Source organism: Bufo bufo, chromosome 2 (genome assembly GCF_905171765.1).
Source record: "Bufo bufo chromosome 2, aBufBuf1.1, whole genome shotgun sequence".
Taxonomy (NCBI): Eukaryota; Metazoa; Chordata; class Amphibia; order Anura; family Bufonidae; genus Bufo; species Bufo bufo.
In genome coordinates, this window is record NC_053390.1 from 300,112,109 (window position 1) to 300,132,938 (window position 20,830).

Consider the following 20,830-nt stretch of genomic DNA (forward strand, 5'->3'; position numbering starts at 1 on the left):
AAGAGTGTGCAAAGCAGTAATCAAAGCAAAAGGTGGCTACTTTGAAGAACCTAGAATATGACATATTTTCAGTTGTTTCACACTTGTTTGTTATGTATATAATTCCACATGTGTTAATTCATAGTTTTGATGCCTTCATAGTCATGAAAATAAAGAAAACTCTTTGAATGAGAAGGTGTGTCCAAACTTTTGGTCTGCACTGTATATACCACGGATAACCCTTTTTCAGCAGCGTTGGATTGGTATGGCAGGTACATCGATGACTTGCTCATCATTTGGAGCGGCGATGTGCCTGCCATACCGGATTTTATGACAACTCTTATAAACTGAGATTTACTTATTCGCAGGATTGGTTTACGATTAATTTTCTCGATTTAACTTTTATGGGCATCGCCTGTTCGAATATACATACAACTACTTACCGTAAACCAGTCTCTGGGAATGCGATTTTGAGGGCCAACAGCCACCACCCTATTCATATTATTAAGTCTATTCCGGTAGGAGAGATGTTGCGTGCCAGAAGAAATTGCAGTGATGATGATACGACCTTTACATTGGAATGCCGACTCATCACATCACGATTATTAGAAAGGGGTTATCCCACCTGGATGATCAAGAGGGCTGAAAAAATAGCACAGACGAAAAGACATAACTTTTTGGGAGAGATGATAAGGCAGGGAAGTAAGGAAACACAGCGGGTGGGAAAGATCGCATTAATCCAACTACTTTGGTTCTTACCTACAGTAATCAATTTCAGCAGGTCAAACAGGTAGTATCGGAATGTATATTGATTTTATATGATGACGATATTTTACATGGTTTACTGCAGGATGGCTACAGAGTGGCAGCCAGACGGTCTCCCACGCTGGCCTCATCCCTGTCCCCTTCATTTTTTAAATCAGCTTTGAAAAGAACTCAGACCAACACCTGGCTTAAATATACCGGGTTCACACTGTGCGGCAGTCATCCCTGCAAAACTTGCGGCTATGTTGTCCCCACCAAAATCTTCGAGGATTCAGAACATATTTCAACCTTCTCCATTAAATCTTATATAAATTGCAATACCACTGGGGTAATTTATGTTATCAGATGTACTCAGTGTGACCTTCTTTATGTGGGAAGCACCCCAAGAAGCTTGGAAAATAGAATCCTGGAACATTTGAATTATGTTACTAATTCTTCTTATGTCAATATTTCGAATGCTGCCAGGCACTTTGTTTCGATACATGGCAGGAGCCTACGAACTTTTTCTGCCTTTGGAATCGAGCGAGTTTTTCCCTCCATTCGAGGGGGTGATTTCCAAAGACGATTAATACAAAGGGAGGCCTTTTGGATTCTACGATTAAAAACAAGACATCCGAATGGTTTGAACTTAAAAAAGGAACTCATGTATCTCTATTAGGATTTGGTCCATTCCTGGTGTGCTTCTATATATTCTTATTCTGTTGTTTCATCCAGATCAGCAACTATGAGGATACTTTTGCCTTGTCTAATTTGCATTTTTCTGTTTTTAACATTATAAACTACTATTCAGACCATGCGGTTTTTTCAGAAAGCCATATATGTTTTTTTGCCAATGTCTCGCTTTTTCGGAGACAGGCATGTTTTGTCGTTCCTGATTGGGACCCAGGAGCCCGAATAGTATATATATTTTTATGTGCATTCACTTGGTTTTTATAGATGTTATATTTGCACCAATGTTAATTTCAGTAGTTCCTATTGGCTGTGCCTTGGGTGTGCTGCAATCAGCTCCTTCTAGCTATCACCTGGAGGTGGGAGGAGAGGTTGCGACTAGCCTATATAGACATGGCCAATTGGATTTCTGATCGGTCACGACTAAGAACATGTTTGTTCGAAGCGCGTAGACGTTCATTTGGAACACTGAGGTGATGCTGTCACTGTATGGATCTGTACTATACTGAATAAAGGAACCCACAATATTTTCTAAATTCGATGCTGGATTCATCGCTTTATTTCTACTATTTCACGGTCTTACCAAGGTCTCCGTGCATCAAGGAAGTCGACACAAGGGATAGAGGCAGCAGGTGAGCTGGACATTGTTTACATTACTAAGCAGACGTCTTATCCTGCAAGCTCCAGATTTATAGTGCAGAAGATTTATTCCTGCCAACCATTGCTAAAACCTGCTGGGACCAAAGACCAAAGCTGTACATTGCTTGGATGAAAGTTATCTTCAGTAAAGAATAGTTTGAATTTCATCTAAAGGTCTGGACATGATTTCTGCTGCAAAATTCCTCTATTACTCCTACTATCACTACACTCAAATTTATTGCAAGTGAGCCAGGAGTCCAGCCATACCCAGGTAGGAGACACCGTTGACACAATTATCACCACCTATAGAGACATTATAGGCCATTACACCACTCTGGCATTCCTAACCTGGGATGTGCATTATAACACCTTGGGAGGGCCCTGTGATAGTACCCTGCACACGCTGCAATTGGCATCATGAACAAAACATAGACTATCATCTACACCTGACCAGTCATTGCATAATTTGGCATCAGCGCATACCCGTATCCTCTCTTTGCATTTTTTGGCATCACTGGAACAGGATCGAGCTGTGTGCCAACAGGATCAGATTGTGTGCCTAGCAGGATTGCATGGTTTGCCTAACACTGCTACCAGGCCTACGAATTGTGCCAAAACCCTGAAAATTGACTTTGTTGCTTTATTGCGGTGCCAGAAAGCGCTACACGGTACGCACCGGCACTCCAAGGGTTAATTCACCATATTCATGTAATGGCGCCGCTTCCTCATGCCCTTTGGAAGCAGGAAAACTCAAGAATGCCCTCTCAAGAGCACGAAAATGATGTCTACACCCCCCTAGAAGCGGGAAAACTCAAGACTGACCACCAAGAACTCTGCAATGTTAGCCAAGGGAGTGAAGACTCCTCCCTCTGGGCTCCACCCTCATTCCCTGCACTGAGTGAGGGAGCAGAAACAGAGAAGATGATGCTCCCACAACCCAAGTGGGGAGAAATGCTTGTCAACGGTCAGCCAGTCTACGACCAGTACCCACCGGAGATCCGCGTGTCCCAGTTGGTCCCGAAGAATGGTCCATCGACGCTGGCTATGATCCAGGAGGCAGTGGATCCAGGAGGCACCGAAACTGGCCGCTCGGCCGCGACACCAGGTGGAAGCAGCCCCGCTCCCTGAGGCCCCGGTCCAGCCCGTAGCTGCCACTGCATCGCGCCCGGTGGGTCCTGATACTGCTACTAGGCCTGCTGGTGCAGCGGAAGCGGCTGTAGTTTGCACTCCGCCACCCAGAAGAGACAGCCCCAGGCCAGGCCAGATTAATCCAGAGGTCCCCCTAGAGATTACCGGTCACACCCAGACCCCATGGGAATATAAGACCGCTGTAGAGGAATGGGTCAAGCAAGTCCTAGACGACCCCCAACCTGGTGACCCTAAGCTTACCAGATGGACAGGGACAGTCCTCTGGTTTTCTGTACAGTGAGGAGTGGGCTTCCTCCAGGACAATTATTCTGGAGCTGAAATATTTGTGGGCTGCCGCTCTGTTAAGCGCCCCTACTTGACGCAGGCCCAACACAGCCTGTATGTGGGCGATCCAGTAGAGTATACCCCAATGCGGTCCATTCAAGGCCCCTTCGCTGCAGGAGTGACTTTACTGACCAAACCGTTATCGCTTGCCTTAACCCTAGAGGCCTGGCAGGAGGACCCAGGCTCTGCAGGGAGGGTCAGACGTCTTCAAGAGACCCCAGATGGCCAATTAAGGTTCAGAGAGCAAGCGCAGCCTGAGCTGGAGCCCCTCATCCCTGACCCGGCTGCACCCCCAACACTATGGGTGGGCTATATCAACAACTCTATTCTCACCTTCAACCCCAGGGTGCAACCCTACATTTTGCCCTGGAAACTACCACAGGCACCCCCAGTTTGCCTGCCAAAAACCCTTCAGCCGAAGGTTTTATCCACCTCCACACCGGCTAGGGATCCCGGTTTGCAGCATGTTGCAGCTGCATTCTCCAGGCAGCCAAGTCCCAAGCACACCGCTAGAGGGCAGTGGCGCACTACTACAGTTGCTCAGTTGAGCTACCAAAAGCAAGCAATCGCCCTGATGAGATTCAGCAGCTCCAGCAGCGAGGAGGACCTGGAAGTCCTTCTCTAAATGCCCTTCTCATTCAAAAATAAAGGACTATTGGGGGCCACAGTGTGGACTGGTCTTGAAGACTGAGAGAGACTGTTAGCCAGTTTTGTTGTTTCCGGTTGCCACAAGTTACAGCCTCAGCTGGATGGCAACTCTTGTGAGGACTCCCCCCATCATCAACTACTGTTTTATGCCCCAGTTCACATTGTTTTATCCCCTTTCTCAGGTTACTTGAGAGCCTCATGGAACTATGGTTCTCATCATGCTGCTATTTTATATGTGTTGGGATTACAATTAACTCCATTGTTTCCCATTGGATTATAAGTGACTTTTATCTGTTTACAGAGGATTCTACATCAAGCACGTCAAGAAAAAAGGACTCAAGTCATATTTGAGCGTATTATTGCACTAATAAATGCACTACGTTTTTGCATTAATGTTTACAGGTTATGCAACGTTCAAGTATCATATGCCCATTGTGTGTATTATTTTCTAGGTGCCGCAATGTGACCTCTATGCACTTTTTGTGAAACTGCACTTAACTTTTGCCTTTAGTCACATCAGTAGCACCTTGCTTTTGTGTGCCTTGCTTTACAGCTCTTGTCTCTTCCCCCTTTATACGGACTGCCTATCTGGACGCTTAATACTAATGGCCTACACCCGGTGTTATATGCCCATAGGTACCCAGGTAGGACAAGTGTTAAGTCCCAGGCAGGTCCAGCAACTACAAGGGTAACCCCACTGCTTCGGGAACAGCTAGGGGAATAATATACCCCTCCTTCCTGTTTGTTATATATGCCAGGTTTGGTTAAGGGGACTACTAAACCCCCATCCTGGTGTGTCTTCTAGGAGTTCCATGGGATTACTATGCCCTCCTCCTGTGACTGCAAGAAGCATTTGGAGAAGCTCATGACTTCCTCTTCTGTGCCTTTGCCTAAGGTATAGGCCTCAACCTTTGAGCCTTTTTAGCTACCCATAGTCACCATAGTGATCGTGCTATAAGCCTTATATTTTGACTTTGGTGCAGGGAAGGGAATACAGAATAAAGCCACCCTTCCATTTGCGGGCATTTCATTACATAATGGTGGGATTACAGAGTAAAGACACCCCATGCTTTCTTTGGTATTCGGATCCAAAATACTTCAAAGTCAGTCAGTAGTGATTGCTTTGTGCAGACCTTTGGTTCACTGGGTATACCGAGAGGGAAACTGTTACTTAGGACACCCTACTCATGCGGGCAGGAACCTCAGGGTAGCCTTTTATGTTTGTCTTTGTCTATCTTTATGTGTAATTCATGCAGCACTTTGTATTAATTGGGTACCCCAGAGCTGGTTTCTCCCCTCCTAAGCATAGGCAGAAGGCGGCTTAACTCAAAGTAAGGGGGAATGTAACACCCCAGAGTTGTGTTACTACACGCCTCTACCCTGCTACTATCTTCTAAGAAGCCTTTATATTGTTATCTGATATAATTCATATTATGTCTTTACAACTGTGCATTTAAAACTATGTTAAATGTAAATTTCCTTATAATTTTCCATGTTAACCAGCAGGTGGCAGCAATGGATTGGTAAGGAACTAGTTACAGTTTAGTATATCTAGGCTGGAATGGATCATTCCAGCTTAGCTCCACCTCTGTGGAGGTGTAAACTGTTCCCACATACTGCACCTTGGGTGGAGAAGGAAGTTAGAGTCAGCCACCTCTGTTGGGGAAGGCTGTGTGATAGCCTTCAGGAGTCCCCCTGTATAGGGAAGAAAGCCAGGATCTTGTCTTGGCTGAGACATTGATCACATACCCAGACTGAGCGCCTGGAGCCTCAGCTGGATGACAAGAAAGCAGACAACCTCCAGAGTTCCAGGACGAAAGCATTCCCTGAGAGCCTATCTGTGAGTAAAGTCCAGAGACCTAGGAGAAGCCACATATCCTCCTCAGCTAGTCAGTCCCCACAAAGCAGAAGATAGAGAGAAGCGCAGAAGATAAATTCCTGCCACAGTTACAGAGCTACTAAGCAGACGTCTTATCCTGCAAGCTCCAGATTTATAGTGCATAAGATTTATTCCTGCCAACCATTGCTAAAACCTGGATGAAAGTTATCTTCAGTAAAGAATAGTTTGAACTTCATCTAAAGGTCTGGACATCATTTCTGCTGCAAAATTCCTCTATTACTCCTACTATCACTACACTCAAATTTATTGCAAGTGAGCCAGGAGTCTAGCCGTACCCAGGTAGGAGACACCGTTGACACAATTATCACCACCTATAGAGACATTATAGGCCATTACACCACTCTGGCATTCCTAACCTGGGACTTGCATTATAACACCTTGGGAGGGCCCTGCGCATGCTGCAATTGGCGTCACAAACAAAACATAGACTATCATCTACACCTGACCCAGTCATTGCATAATTTGGCGTCAGCGTATACCCGTATCCTGCTCATTGCACATTCTCTTTGGTGCATTTTACGCCATAATTCTGTTGCAACGTGCTTAGTAAATGTCCCCCTATGTGTCTGCATTAACTGCCCAAATACTTTGTCCTGTCCCAAAAGAACAGATGAGAAAGAACATCCACTATAATTAGAGATGAGCGAAGTTTACAAATATTTGATTTGGTTGCTTTGCCAAATTTCACAAAGAAATTTGCTTTATGACGAATTTACTTCATTACGAAGGGCATTTCTTTGTAAGTAGCAGGCGCAATGATGGGGAATGGCGTTTGCACCGCCCTCCATCATTGAACCCCTCAAATGCTGCGTTCATTGCTGATCGCAGCATCTGAGATGAAAAATGAGTGCTTTCAGGGGTCAATCTGTTAAAAAAAAAAAAAATAAACGTATCCATTTGAGCTTGAAGAGGCTGCTCTACTTCTTTCGACAACTGAAGAAGTTCAGCTTGGCTCAGGACCTACTGAAGTCCTTCTACTCCTGTACCATCGAGTCGGTACTATGCTCGTCTCTTCTGGTTTGGTATGCCGGCTCATCAGCCAGTGACAAGAGCAAACTACAAAGGGTCATCAGCTCGGTGGAGAGAACTACTCGACTGCCACTACCACCCTTGACTCTATCTTCTCCAACAGACTGCGCTCCAGGGCTCTTAAAATATCCAATGACCACTCCCATCCGGGCCATCATCTCTTCAGACGTCTAAAGTCCGGCCGCAGGTATCAGGCCATCCCTGCAAGGACATCGAGGAGGCTGAACACTTTCTTCCTAATGACCGTCAGACTGCTGAACTCATCACGCCCCATCTCCCGCCCATAATCCCTCGCCCCTGATGTTCCCATTGCATAACCCCCCCCCCCTCCCCCCTAGTACTATACCTGTACCTGTGCCTAACCCAATTCCGAGCACGATCGACTGTGTCGTGTTTGGCGAATAAAGCTGATTCTGATTCTGCCGCAGCCATCCTGATTGAAGATCCTGCGCACAATCTTGCACAGTGCATGATGACATCATCACACTGGCCGTTATGGTGATGTCAAATGTCACCGTGCATGACATTTCACGCGGGATCTTCAATCAAGGCGGCCTCTTCTTGCTCAAATAGATGAAATGAGTATGATTTTTTTTTTACCGCCATTTCATTGAAAATTGACTCGTTACCATGAAGCACAAGGAAATTCAGCTGCACAGTGAATCGAACTTTTCCCTGAAATTCGGATCAAAGTCCTCTTAGAATACTTCAATTCACTCAACACTAATTATAATGAAGATAGAGTAGTCAACATAAGAATAGAGAGAATGAGATACAGAACAGAGGTGGAATGCCTGAGGTGGGATATCACAAGATAAGTCCCACATCTTACTATGTACATGTGTCTTGTATCCCATGTATTTGCTACAGACACACCGCTGCCTCCAAACATTACTCTGGTACCGTTATTCTCTGTATATACTACTAAGGAATCTGTGCATCTGGAATGTGCACTTCCTGATGTCACGGCAGCGAAAGGAATCCAGATTTACAAAGAAGGAAAGAAGATCCATGAAGAGGTGACACTAAAGAGTAGATATAAGATATCTGCCTCAGACAAAGATGCTCCAGGAAGATATTATTGCAAATATTGGGTAGAAATGAATGGACGGAGCATCAGCTCGTCACCTAGTGAGCATGTCACCGTCAACGTCGCAAGTAGGTTCTTTTTATTCTTGTACTGTTTGTGAGAACTTTATGGCGGTAAGCTTTTTTTACTGTATAATGACATGTTTGGGTACTGTAAGTAAGTATTATTTAAGCACTACATTGCAACATTATTTTGGCACAGTAAAGTGGTATTATTAGGGCAGTGAATGGCAGTATTACTTGTGGATGATGATGAACTGCAATACCAGACACAGCCCATAGACAAACTTGGCAGTGTATTGGGACCAATAGCAGAGCCTTTTTTTCCCCTAGTCTTGGAAACCCCTTTAATAACTCACACATAGGGACCAAAATAAAATATAAAACACCTGCAGCGGGCACCTCCCTCCAGGGCCCTTTAAGAGGAAAGAGAGTACTTGTTTTCCATGATGCCAGTTGCAGTGAAGCAATAAGGGCACAGGGCCCCTTTTAGTGATATGATAGATGGTACCCAGGCGTAGAAATGCCAGAGTGGTGTAGGGTAGCCTATAATGTCCCTTTAAGTGTACTTGTGCACGTGTCACGGTGCTCCTACCTGGATACACTGAACCCTAGGCGTTGGCTCCGAAGCAATGAAAAGGAGGTTGTTGATGAAGGGGATGATAAATCAAATTGAGTCCAGACCTTGTGATGAAGTTCAGTAACAACTTTACTTTGGTACACGTTTCTCCAAACGATTTACAAGCTTTATCTTGGTTCCAGCAGGCGTTAGCATTAACTGTGGGAGGCAAACTCCTCTCTACTACATCTGTTGCTCTCTGGCTCTGCTGTACTGACAGGCTGGTTATATAACTCAGCTTTTGCTCTATGCTGCACTTTCCTTCTGTAGTCTGTCTCTTAAGTTATACCAGGGAACTTTCTTCCTGGCTTCTGAGGCTTCAAGCTTCTGTCTCCATGTGCAGCTGAGCTTAGGGTGCTCTAGCTGGCTTGGTTTGGGCTTGGGTACGTCCTGAAGAGACGTGGCCCTGCACACCTTCACCTAGCTTGGGGTAAGCTAGGACTGACCTCTAACTAACTTGTCTCCACCCTTCCTTAGATAGAGGGTTAGAATGAAAAGAAGGGTTCCATTCTATCTAACTGTAGCTCTGCCATGCTTGCCGACACTTACTGGTGAACCAGGTACATTACATGAACATATACAGTGGCATAGAAATAGGAAATGCACAATGTGGAGGACTTGGAATAAATGCATAGATGAAATGATATTAGCTTACACAGATAGAAGCAGGGCGTAGGAGTGGTAATGCCACTCGGGGGCGTTACACACCCAGTACAATTTCTAACCGGCCACAAGTCTACGTGTCTGCATTAACTGCCCAAATACCTTGTTCTGTCCCAAAAGAGCACACATGTACAAAAACAGATGAGAAAGAACATCAACTATAATGAAGATAGAGTAGTCAACAGAAGAACAGAGGGAATGAGATGCAGAACAGAGGTGGAATGCTAAAAGGGAACCTGTCACCGGGATTTTGGGTATAGAGCTGAGGACATGGGTTGCTAGGTGGCCGCTAGCACATCCGCAATACCCAGTCCCCATAGCGCTCTATGCATTTATTGTGTAAAAAAAAAACGGATTTGATACATATGCAAATTAACATAAAAGAGTCATATCTTACTTGTGTTACCAAAGAAGAGTCATATTTTCAAGCTCTGACTCATCTCAGGTTAATTTGCATATGTATAAAATCGTTATTTTTACACAATAAAAGCACACAGAGCTATGGGGACAGAGTATTGCGGATGTGCTAGCGGCGATCTAGCAATCCATGTCCTCAGCTATATACGCAAAATCCCGGTGACAGGTTCCCTTTAAGGTGGGATATCACAAGATAAGTCCCGCATCTTACTATGTATATGTGTCTTGTATCCCATGTATCTGCTACAGACACACCGCTGCCTCCAAACATTACTCTGGTACCGTTATTCTCTGTGTATACTACTAAGGAATCTGTGCATCTGGAATGTGCACCTCCTGATGGCACGGCAGCAAAAGGAATCCAGATTTACAAAGAAGGAAAGAAGATCCATGAAGAGGTGACACAGAAGAGTAGATATGAGATTTCTGCCTCAGACAAAGATGCTCCAGGAAGATATTATTGCAAATATTGGGTAGAAATGAATGGACGGACCATCAGCTCGTCACCTAGTGAGCATGTCACCGTCAATGTCACAAGTAGGTCCTTTTTTTTTTTTTGTATTATTAGTTTTTACAATATATTCTTTTTTTTTAAACAAATAATATTATTTGTGAAAAAAAAAATCTTTTTAGATGTACCACTACCATCCTTGTCTCTGGGGGAAGAACATTCGAAGTATATCAAGGGGGAAGCTGTCACTCTTACCTGCTCCTTCCCTCTGGGTTTCACAGATATAGAAGTTAAGGCCTCTTTCACACTACCGTTTTTTTTTTTCCGTTTTGCGGGCCATATTTTGCGTTCCGTATACGGTCTGTATACGGAACCATTCATTTCAATGGGTCCGCCCAAAAAACGGAAGGTACTCCGTATGCATTCCGTTTCCATGTTTCCGTATCTCCTTTCCGTGCAAAGATAGAACATGTCCTATATTTGGCCGCAAATCACGTTCCGTGGCTCCATTAATGTCAATGGGTCCGCAAAAAGAACGGAATGCATACGGAAATGCATCCGTATGTCTTCCGTATCCGTTCCGTTTTTTGCAGAACCATCCATTGAAAATGTTATGCCCAGCCCAATTTGTTCTATGTAATTACAGTACACTGTATATGCCATACGGAAAAACGGAATGGAAAAACTGACCTGAAACGGAAACACAACAGAAACAAAAAAAACTGAACAACGGATCCGTGAAAAACGGACCGCAAAACACTGAAATAGCCATACGGTAGTGTGAAAGAGGCCTAAGTTCAACTGGAATGGAGAGCTGTATCCTATCAGCAATATCTGAAAAACAAATGCATTTGTTCAGGCTACACTACATGCTGCTGCAACTGCTAACTTCACCTGCCAGTACAAAATAAGTGGTAGAACCATTGCTTCAGATTCCAGCAATCAAGTTACAATCAGCACAACAGCTATTGAATCATGTATATAGCATATGAAACTAAATATGAAGAGTAAGTGAAGAATTTTGGGAAAGGCAGATGTTATTATGTCCAGGATTAGAAAAACATCCAAAAATAGAAAATGTGATAGCATCCAAAAATAAAGTTAATAAACTTGTTCTTATGTCCCACACACAACAATTGATACGTTTTAGACCTCTGCAGGTCGAAATGTCCCAGTTTTTGAGAGTTGGACTTGAGAATACATGTCATTAATGCCATCACTTTATTTTTTGATGCTGTTACATTCAGTTTTTGTTTTGGATACCCAAAACCTGGGATTTTTGTGGTCTTGTGAATATCTTCATCCAGCAGCTTGGTTGCCATTTTGGCTCCTGTGCGAAAATTATGATTCACTGACGTGTAGATGAGGCCTTAGGAGTATCTTTTTATTTGCATAACCTATAAGTTACTAAGCTCTCCAATAAGAAACCTTACATTTTCCATATTTATTTTCAAATTTGTGATTTGCAGATATCCCCCAGGATCCATCCATTATTCTGAATCCTAAGTTACCTGTTTATATAAAAGGGGAAAATGTGAACATCACTTGTTCTTTTCCTGAGCAGTCTACCGTCATCTCCATCCAGTACATCAAAGACAACCAAGAGATTCACAGATCTAAGACACCCAAGACCATGTCCACATATGTATTATCTAATTTATCTCTGGAGAATACAGGTCAATATAAGTGTCAGTACTGGGTTAAAACTTCCGGGAGACAAATTTCTTCCAATGCAAGTGTTCCTATATCTATCATTGTGGAGGGTATGTATATCTCTGCAGCAATTTATTATGGGAGTTAGTGGCATAATAGCTTTAGCTTCTTGGTATGTCATGCATCTGCATTTAAAGGGGTTGTCCTATCTTGGCCTTTCACGGCCAAGATCGGAATAGCTGCAGTAAGTGCTGTCTGGGGGTGGACAGACTTATGGAAACATCCAAATGGCTGGTTCTGTGATTCCCATAGCCAGGGCCGGCGCCACCAGTAAGGCGACTTAGGCAGTCGCCTAGGGCGCCATCTAGCAGGGGGCGCCCTTTTGCGGTGTAAAAAAAAAAAAGTTGGTTATATAAGTTCGGGCGGCCGGCGGCGCCCCTCATGCTGCGCCTCCTGAGCGCTTGCCGCTCTAAAGAATCTCCGGCTCAGTGCTGCGCAGCCTGCTGTGTCTGCTCTGTGCTACTGCTGTTAGTGTAGCGTGGCCGAGCTGTGTTCGGTCCGCGGTACAGGAGCTTTTGTTTCCTGTACCCGGCCGGACTGACAGGAAGTGCTCACTTAGTGTGCACTTCCTGTCAGTCCGGCCGGGTACAAGAAACAAAAGCTCCTGTACCGCTGACCGAACAGAGCTCGGCCACGCTACACTAGAGGTGACAAGGGAGGGGTGTGTGTAAAATGAGAGTGACAAGGGGGGGGGGGGGTAAAATGAGAGTGACAAGGGGGGGTAAAATGAGAGTGACAAGGGGGGGGTAAAATGAGAGTGACAAAGGGGGGTGTAAAATGAGAGTGACAAGGGGGGGTGTAAAATGAGAGTGACAAGGGGGGGTGTAAAATGAGAGTGACAAGAGGGGTGTAAAATGAGAGTGACAAGGGGGGGTGTAAAATGAGAGTGACAAGGGGGGTGTAAAATGAGAGTGACAAGGGGGGGGTGTAAAATGAGAGTGACAAGGGGGGGTGTAAAATGAGAGTGGCAAGGGGGGGTGTAAAATGAGAGTGACAAGGGGGGGTGCAAAATGAGAGTGACAAGGGGGGGTGCAAAATGAGAGTGACAAGGGGGGGTGCAAAATGAGAGTGACAAGGGGGGGTGCAAAATGAGAGTGACAAGGGGGGGGGTAAAATGAGAGTGACAAGGGGGTGTAAAATGAGAGTGACAAGGGAGGGGGGTGTAAAATGAGAGTGACAAGGGAGGGGGGTGTAAAATGAGAGTGACAAGGGAGGGGGGGGTGTAAAATGAGAGTGACGAGGGGGGTGTAAAATGAGAGTGACAAGGGGGGTAGAATGAGAGTGACAAGGGGGGGTAGAATGAGAGTGACAAGGGAGGGGGGGTAGAATGAGAGTGACAAGGGAGGGAGGGGGGTGTAAAATGAGAGTGACAAGGGGGGTAGAATGAGAGTGACAAGGGGGGGTAGAATGAGAGTGACAAGGGGGGGTAGAATGAGAGTGACAAGGGAGGGAGGGGGGGTAGAATGAGAGTGACAAGGGAGGGGGGGGTAGAATGAGAGTGACAAGGGAGGGAGGAGGGGAAGAGAGTGACAAGGAGGGGGGGAAGAGAGTGACAAGGGAGGGAGGGGGGGAGAAGAGAGTGACAAGAGAGGGAGGGGGAGAAGAGAGTGACAAGGGAGGAGGGGGGGAGAAGAGAGTGACAAGGGAGGAGGGGGGGGAGAAGAGAGTGACAAGGGAGGGAGTGGGGGGAGAAGAGAGTGACAAGGGAGGGAGGGGGGGAGAAGAGAGTGACAAGGGAGGGGGGGGCAGAGTGACAAGGGAGGAGGGGGGAGAAGAGAGTGACAAGGGAGTCCCCAGAGCCAGACTGCAGCCAGAGACCAGATTATCTTATTGTCCTGGTGGTAAGTAGACAAAGCAATATGTTTATTATTTAATTGTTTAGTTATTAATACTACATTGGAAACTAATTGACCTCACATTTAGGGTCCATTCACACATCCGTGTGTGTTTTGCGGATCCACAAAACACGGACAGCGGCAATGTGCGTTCAACATTTTGCGGACCGCACATTGCCGGCACTAAGAGAATATGTCTATTCTTGTCCGCTATTGCGGACAAGAATAGGACATGTTCTATTTTTTTCAGGATCGGAATTGCGGATCCGGGTCCGCAATTCCGTTCCGCAAAAAGGGACAGCTACAAGAAGCTAGATTAATCGTAAGGGAAACATAGCAGTTCTTTTAATTTAAAAGCTGAGAAAGGGGTGGAACATATGTGATGTCATGATATGGGCAGATCATCTGATAAGGGGGGGGAGGGGGGCGGCAATTTTTATCTTGCCTAGGGCGGCAAAAATCCTTGCACCGGCCCTGCCCATAGCAGTGAATGGGAGATACACAAACAGTGTAACATTGCAAACTACTGGTATTGTTTCTGGTAGCTCATTGGAATGATAGTTACTGATAGTTACTGAAAAGGGGGAGCTGCTTGGCCATCTCCATTACATTTTTCTCCACTGACCGGCGCTTACTGCAGTTATTTTCATCTTGCCCTTGAAAGGATTAATATTATTTTTATTTATTATTAAAGGATAAGATGGGACAACCCCTTTAACAGCATTTAGAAGATTTATTAATACTGGTGTTTCACACGGACCTGAAGTGAGCTGGGGCACAATGTGCCACATTTATTGAGGCACTCTACATACTGGCCAGATAATAAAATCTATGCCTGCTATGCAGGGCCGGTGCAAGGATTTTTGCTGCCCTAGGCAAAGATCCATTTTGCCGCCCCCTCATGTCACTCACTCACTGACAGACAGACACGCACTCAGACACTCACTGAATGACGTACACATACACTCACTGACAGACACACATACACTCACTGACAGACACACATACACGCACTCAGACACTCACTGAATGACGTACACAGAAACTCACTGACAGACATACTCACTGACAGACACACATACACTCACTGACAGACACACATACACTCACTGACAGACATACACCAACCCACTGAAACACACACACACGGAAACTCACTGACAGACACTCACTGACTGACAGACACACATACACTCACTGACAGACACACATACACTCACTGACAGACATACACCAACCCACTGAAACACACACATGGAAACTCACTGACAGACACTCACTCACTGGCAGACAAACACACACATATACTCACTGACAAACACACAGACACTTACTGACCGACAGACTTCCACACTCACTGACATACACTCACAGACAATCAATGACAGACACACATACATTTACTGACAGACATACATACACTCACTCACTGACATAAATACACACGCAGACACTCAGGCAAACACTTAAATACTCACCTCCCTGGGGTCCAGTGTGGTGCAGCTCCTCAGTCCTCCAGCGTGCAGTTTAGTATGCCGGGGCCGGAATGACGTCATATTCCGGCATCACAGAGGGCGCACGAGGGAGGAGTGGGGAGCTGCTAGAACAGCCTCCCTTGCCGCCCGCCTCCTCTCCTCCGGCAATTTACAGGCAGAGCAGGCACCTGTCATCAGGGTAAGCAGATGCCTGCTCTGCCATATTTAAGAAGGACCTCCACCTCCTGGCCCCCCTGTAAATGGCGCTGGGGGCGGCTCAAGAGCCGCTCGTCCAGGGCTGCAGCCCCAGTCAGGGGGAGCCCACCAGGGCACCCCTAGCAGGCCGGCGTCCTAGGCAAATGCCTAGTTCGCCTATATTGTTCCGCCGGCCCTGCTGCTATGGGCAGGTGTAGCTTTGTGATGCATTTTGTTTCATTTCTGCCCATTTTTCTTGTAACTTTTCTAAAGGCCAAGAGGAGAGACAAGTTACAAATTATTGCACAAATATGAAATGTGCCAAAATCACCAATTTTTTATTTTATTTTTTTTTATCAAAAAAGCCTATGCTTCAGAAAGTCCTCAGTTCTTGCCTTTTTTGTTGTAAGATGTATGGTTATTAAGGAGAACAATTGTTATAGCTTTAAGACTGAAACACTAGTAATGCATGTAAGATTTCATTATTAACCCGTAGAGGATCCGCAGCGTACATGTACGGCGCTAATGGACAACACTTAAGGACCAGCGCCGTACATGTAGAGCGGGCTGATTAGGCAGGTGCAGGAGTTGCGCCTGCCCGATCAGGGACACGGCAGTCACTGACAGCCGGGCCACTGCTGCATACGCCGGCATTGATGAAGACACCGATGGCAGCATATTAACCCCTTGTATGCCGCCGTCAAAGCTGACCACGGCAATGCGGAGGGTTTACAGAGGGTACGGGTGCCCTCCGCATCTCCATCGGGTCACCACTCTGCAGTGGCGGGGACCCAATGGCAGAGAAGCCTGTGAGGTCCAGGCTGACATGCAATGTATTACAATACAGGTTGTACTGTAATACATTGAAAAAGGGATTAGACCCAAGAAATTTCCCAAAATAAAACACATAAAATTGTAAAAAAACGCAGTAGAAAAAATATAATAAAAACTGCTAAAACAATCATTTTATTTGTCACCTTACATCACAAAAAGTGTAATACCAAGCGATCACAAAGTCATAAGCACCCCAAAATAGTACCAATCAAACCATCATCTCATCCCGAAAAAAATGAGATCCTACCTAAGACAATCTGCCAAAAAATAAAAAAAATATGGCTCTCAGAATATGGAAACACTAAAACATGATTTTTTTTTGTTAAAAAAATGCACTTATTGTGTAAAACTTAAATAAATAAAAAAGTATACATATTAGGTATTGCCGCGTCCATAAGAACCTGCTGTATAAAGTTATCACATGATCTAACCCCTCAGGTGAACACCGTAAAAAAACTATCAAAAAAGCCATTTTTGTCACCTTACATCACAAAAGGTGTAATACCAAGCAATCAAAAAGTGATACGCACCCCAAAATAGTACCAATCCAACCGTCATCTCATCCTGAAAAAAATGAGCCCCTACATAAGACAGTTGCTCAAAAAATAAATAAAAACTATGGCTTTCAGAATATGGAGACAATAAAAAAAACAAAAAAAAAAAAAATGTTTTATTATGTAAAACTAAAATAACCAACCCAAAAAAGTAGTCATATTTGGTATTGCCACATCCGTAACAACCTGCTCTATAAAAATAGCACATGATCTAACCTGTCAGATGAAAACTGTAAAAATCAAAAAATAAAAATGATGCCAAAAGCATACATTCCTATGGAAAAAAAAATGCTGCATCTGGCATTCAGGCAAGTCTTCAGTTTTTTGGGCCGAAGATAAAACCGTAGCAAGACTGAACAGAAGACATCCTGATGCATCCTGAACGGAATGCTCTCCATTCAGAATGCATGGGGATAAAACTGATCAGTTCTTTTCCGGTATAGAGCCCCTAGGACGGAACTCTATGCCGGAAAAGAAAAAAGCAAGTGTGAAAGTACCATAAGTGATGTGATTACTCGATGAACGAGTATATCGCTTGTTCATCTGGTAACCGGCTGAACTTTTACACCGCCAGATCATCGCTAATGAGAGCTCCTATGAATGCTTATTAGCGATCATCTGCCTATACCTATGGAATGATCTCCAAGGTGAGCCCCTGGGTCTTTGCCAGCTGCATTATTCCTCCAAAATATAACAAGTAATTAGCATAGTAAAAATTACATCACAGTGAAGTGTGCATGGGCTCTGTACTCTTGCATACCCTGTGGATCCACAATATAGAGCTGTAGGTACATGTCCTAATGTGTTTTCTCCATATGACCATATAATATCCAATAGACCATGCCACCATTTTTCCTTTTATCTACCAAAAAAAACAACAACATCTGTATGCACCTAAGGGAAGTACAGCAGGACCCTGTAGACCGACTTGGACTGGCCCCCAGGGGAACAGGTGAGTTCCCAGATTGGCCCCAGAACAAGGTGTACCCCAAATCCCCATCCCCTGCATGAGCCTATATTCATTTAAAAATTAGGTACATTATTTAACAAACTATCCATCTTATCATAAATACATTGGGTGGCTGAAATGACTTCTAGGTACAGAGGCAGGGCACCGGTATCCTCTTTTCCCAGGATTCTTTCCTCTCGAAGTCGCTGCTGGGACCTAACCCCATAATGAATGCTCTTGTAGCATCTTGCTGCTGTCTGCCACTGTGTGGGCTGGTGATATTTGCATGTAGCTATTCAGTGGGCCCCCAGAATGAATTTTACTGGTGGGCCCTAGGCACCCCAGTGTGACATTGACTGTAGTAGTCAACATACAGTCCTGATCAAAAGTTTAAGACCACTTGAAAAATGGCAAAAAATCATATTTAACATGGCTGGATCTTAACAAGGTTCCAAGTAGAGCTTCAACATGCAACAAGAAGAAATGGGAGTGAGACAAAACATGTTTTGAGCATTCAATTTAATGAAAACAATGAATAAACTGAAACAGGCTGTTTTTCAGCTGATCAAAAGTTTAGGACCACACCTCCAAAAAAAAAAACTAAACCCCCCCAAAACAGAAATCCAATTCCAAACATGAACTCAGTAATGAGTAGCTCCGCCGTTATTGTTTATCACTCAAAAATTCGTTTCGGCATGCTTGATACAAGCGTTTCCATGAGGTGAGTGGGAACATTTCTCCAAGTGGTGAAGACGGCCGCACGAAGGCCATCTACTTTCTGGAACTGTTGTCCATTTTTGTAAACTTCCCTTGCCATCCATCCCCAAAGGTTCTCAATTGGATTTAGATCAGGGGAACACGCAGGATGGGCCAAAAAAGTGATGTTATTCTCCTGGAAGAAGTCCCTTGTCCTGCGGGCATTGTGTACTGCTCTCTGCAACATCTGGATATAGCCAGCGGCCGTTTGACGCCCCTGCACTTCCTGAAGCTCCATTGTTCCACTGAAGGAAAAAGCACCCCAGACCGTTATGGCGCCCCCTTCACTGTGGCGCGTAGAAAACATCTCAGGTGGGATCTGCTTGTCATGCCAGTAACGTTGGAAACCATCAGGACCATCAAGGTTAAATTTTTTCTCATCAGAGAATAAAACTTTCTTCCACCTTTGAATGTCCCATGTTTGGTGCTCTCTTGCAAAGTCCAAAAGAGCAGTTCTGTGGCGTTTAAGGAGACGAGGTCTTTGAAGACGTTTTTTGTTTTTGAAGCCCTCCAGTCTCAGATGCCGTCTGATGGTTATGGGACTGCAGTCAGCACCAGTAAGGGCCTTAATTTGGGTCGAGGATCGCCCAGTGTCTTGACGGACAGTCAATTGGATCCACCGGCTCAGTGCTGATGAAATTTTTTGGGGTCTTCAACTTGACTTTTTTGTTCCATAACCCTCAGGATCATTTAAGAATTTAAGAAATTCCAAATGACTGTCTTACCGCGTCCCACCTCAGCAGCGATGGCGCGCTGTGAGAGACCCTGCTTATGCAGTTCAACAACCCGACCACATTCAAAAAGGGAGAGTTTTTTTGCCTTTGCCATCACAACGTGTGACTACCTGACAGAAAATGACAATGAATTCACATTTTTGCACAGATTTGGCCTTTTAAAGGCATGTGGTCCTAAACTTTTGATTAGCTGAAAAACAGCCCGTTTCAGTTTATTCGTTGTTTTAATTAAATTAAATGCTCAAAAAATGTTTTGTCTCACTCTCATTTCTTCTTGTTACATGTTGAAGCTCTACTTGGAACCTTGTTAAGATCCAGCCATGCTAAATATGATTTTTTGGCATTTTTCAAGTGGTCTTAAACTTTTGATCAGGACTGTACAAGGGCTCTGTCTGTAAGTAATAATTTGAATTTATTATACTTTTCAGATCCACCCATTACTCCAGTTCTTAAGCTGGCTCCAACTCTGGAAATGTATGTAGTAGGAGAAAGCCTTGTATTTACATGCAGCGGCCTTGTCAATGCAAGACATACCATATATAAAGATGGCCAGCTGCTGCAGAACGATTTCTTCCATCTAATCCCAAGTGTACAGTTATACCACAATGGAAGCTATACCTGTGCATACAATTTTGATAACAAGGGACGTCAGATGGAGTCATCCCGAAGCCAGGCTGTTAACATATATGTAATCGGTGAGTTTCTCAATATCAATTTTAGGGTAAAGATTACTTATATAATATTTCTGACAACTGATTTTTCCATTCTCATGTTATCATAGGTGTGTGCATACATTAGAGTATTCCACACCCCTAATATCTGGCATTCCTGGCAAACCCCTAATATCTGGCATGTCTGGCATATCCAGACATTTCTCTTTACTGCTGCCGCCAAGGAATGATGTGGCCTAATCATAATTGCATGTTGCAAACCGACTTAGGGCCTTATTACACAGGCAGATCGAGCAGACGATTGTCGGGAGGGAAGCATTCCCTCCCATCAACTGCCTGCTCGCTATTACATGCGGCGATCTCCTCCTCAGTGTAGGGATGAGCTATCACTAATGCATAGCTGGTCCCTATACTGTCTCATTGTTTGTCGGCAGCAGAGCACCTATTAAACGATGTGATCTGCCGCCAGCAAAGCATGATTTTTTAACGTTAAAAGATCCTGATTACCCTATGAACTAGTGTTTTCTTGTTCATAGGGTAATCGGCGGCAGTATTACACTGCCAGATGATCGCTAACGATCATCATCTGAATGATAATCTGCACTTCAGTATTTTAACCTTATCTATGCGGTTACTTGGTTATATTACTGTACGTACACTTAAGGCTTGGATCTACAAACAACATATTCTGTTATCATATGTACATTCCCTCAAAAGTATTTACCCCAATCCTTCTTGGTGTTTTTCTTATTTTGTTGCATTACAACCGGGAT

At 44.6% G+C, this 20,830-nt stretch overlaps 1 protein-coding gene across 6 annotated transcripts in view; it reads left to right on the plus strand.

Moving 5' to 3' along the window:
• LOC120988984 (Fc receptor-like protein 5) overlaps positions 1 to 20,830 on the plus strand; it is a 157,282-nt gene that overhangs the window by 35,267 nt on the left and 101,185 nt on the right. For 3 of the 6 annotated variants that reach the window (XR_005776211.1, XM_040416815.1, XM_040416814.1), the window contains exons 2-5: positions 7,973 to 8,260; positions 10,140 to 10,427; positions 11,811 to 12,104; positions 19,815 to 20,081. Coding sequence is in view for 5 of the 6 variants with exons in the window: in XM_040416815.1 (XP_040272749.1) it covers positions 7,973 to 8,260; positions 10,140 to 10,427; positions 11,811 to 12,104; positions 19,815 to 20,081 (1,137 nt within the window). In the remaining variant the exon portion in view is untranslated. The remainder of the gene's footprint in view (positions 1 to 7,972; positions 8,261 to 10,139; positions 10,428 to 11,810; positions 12,105 to 19,814; positions 20,082 to 20,830) is intronic. The other 3 variants (XM_040416818.1, XM_040416817.1, XM_040416819.1) reach the window with 3 other exon arrangements.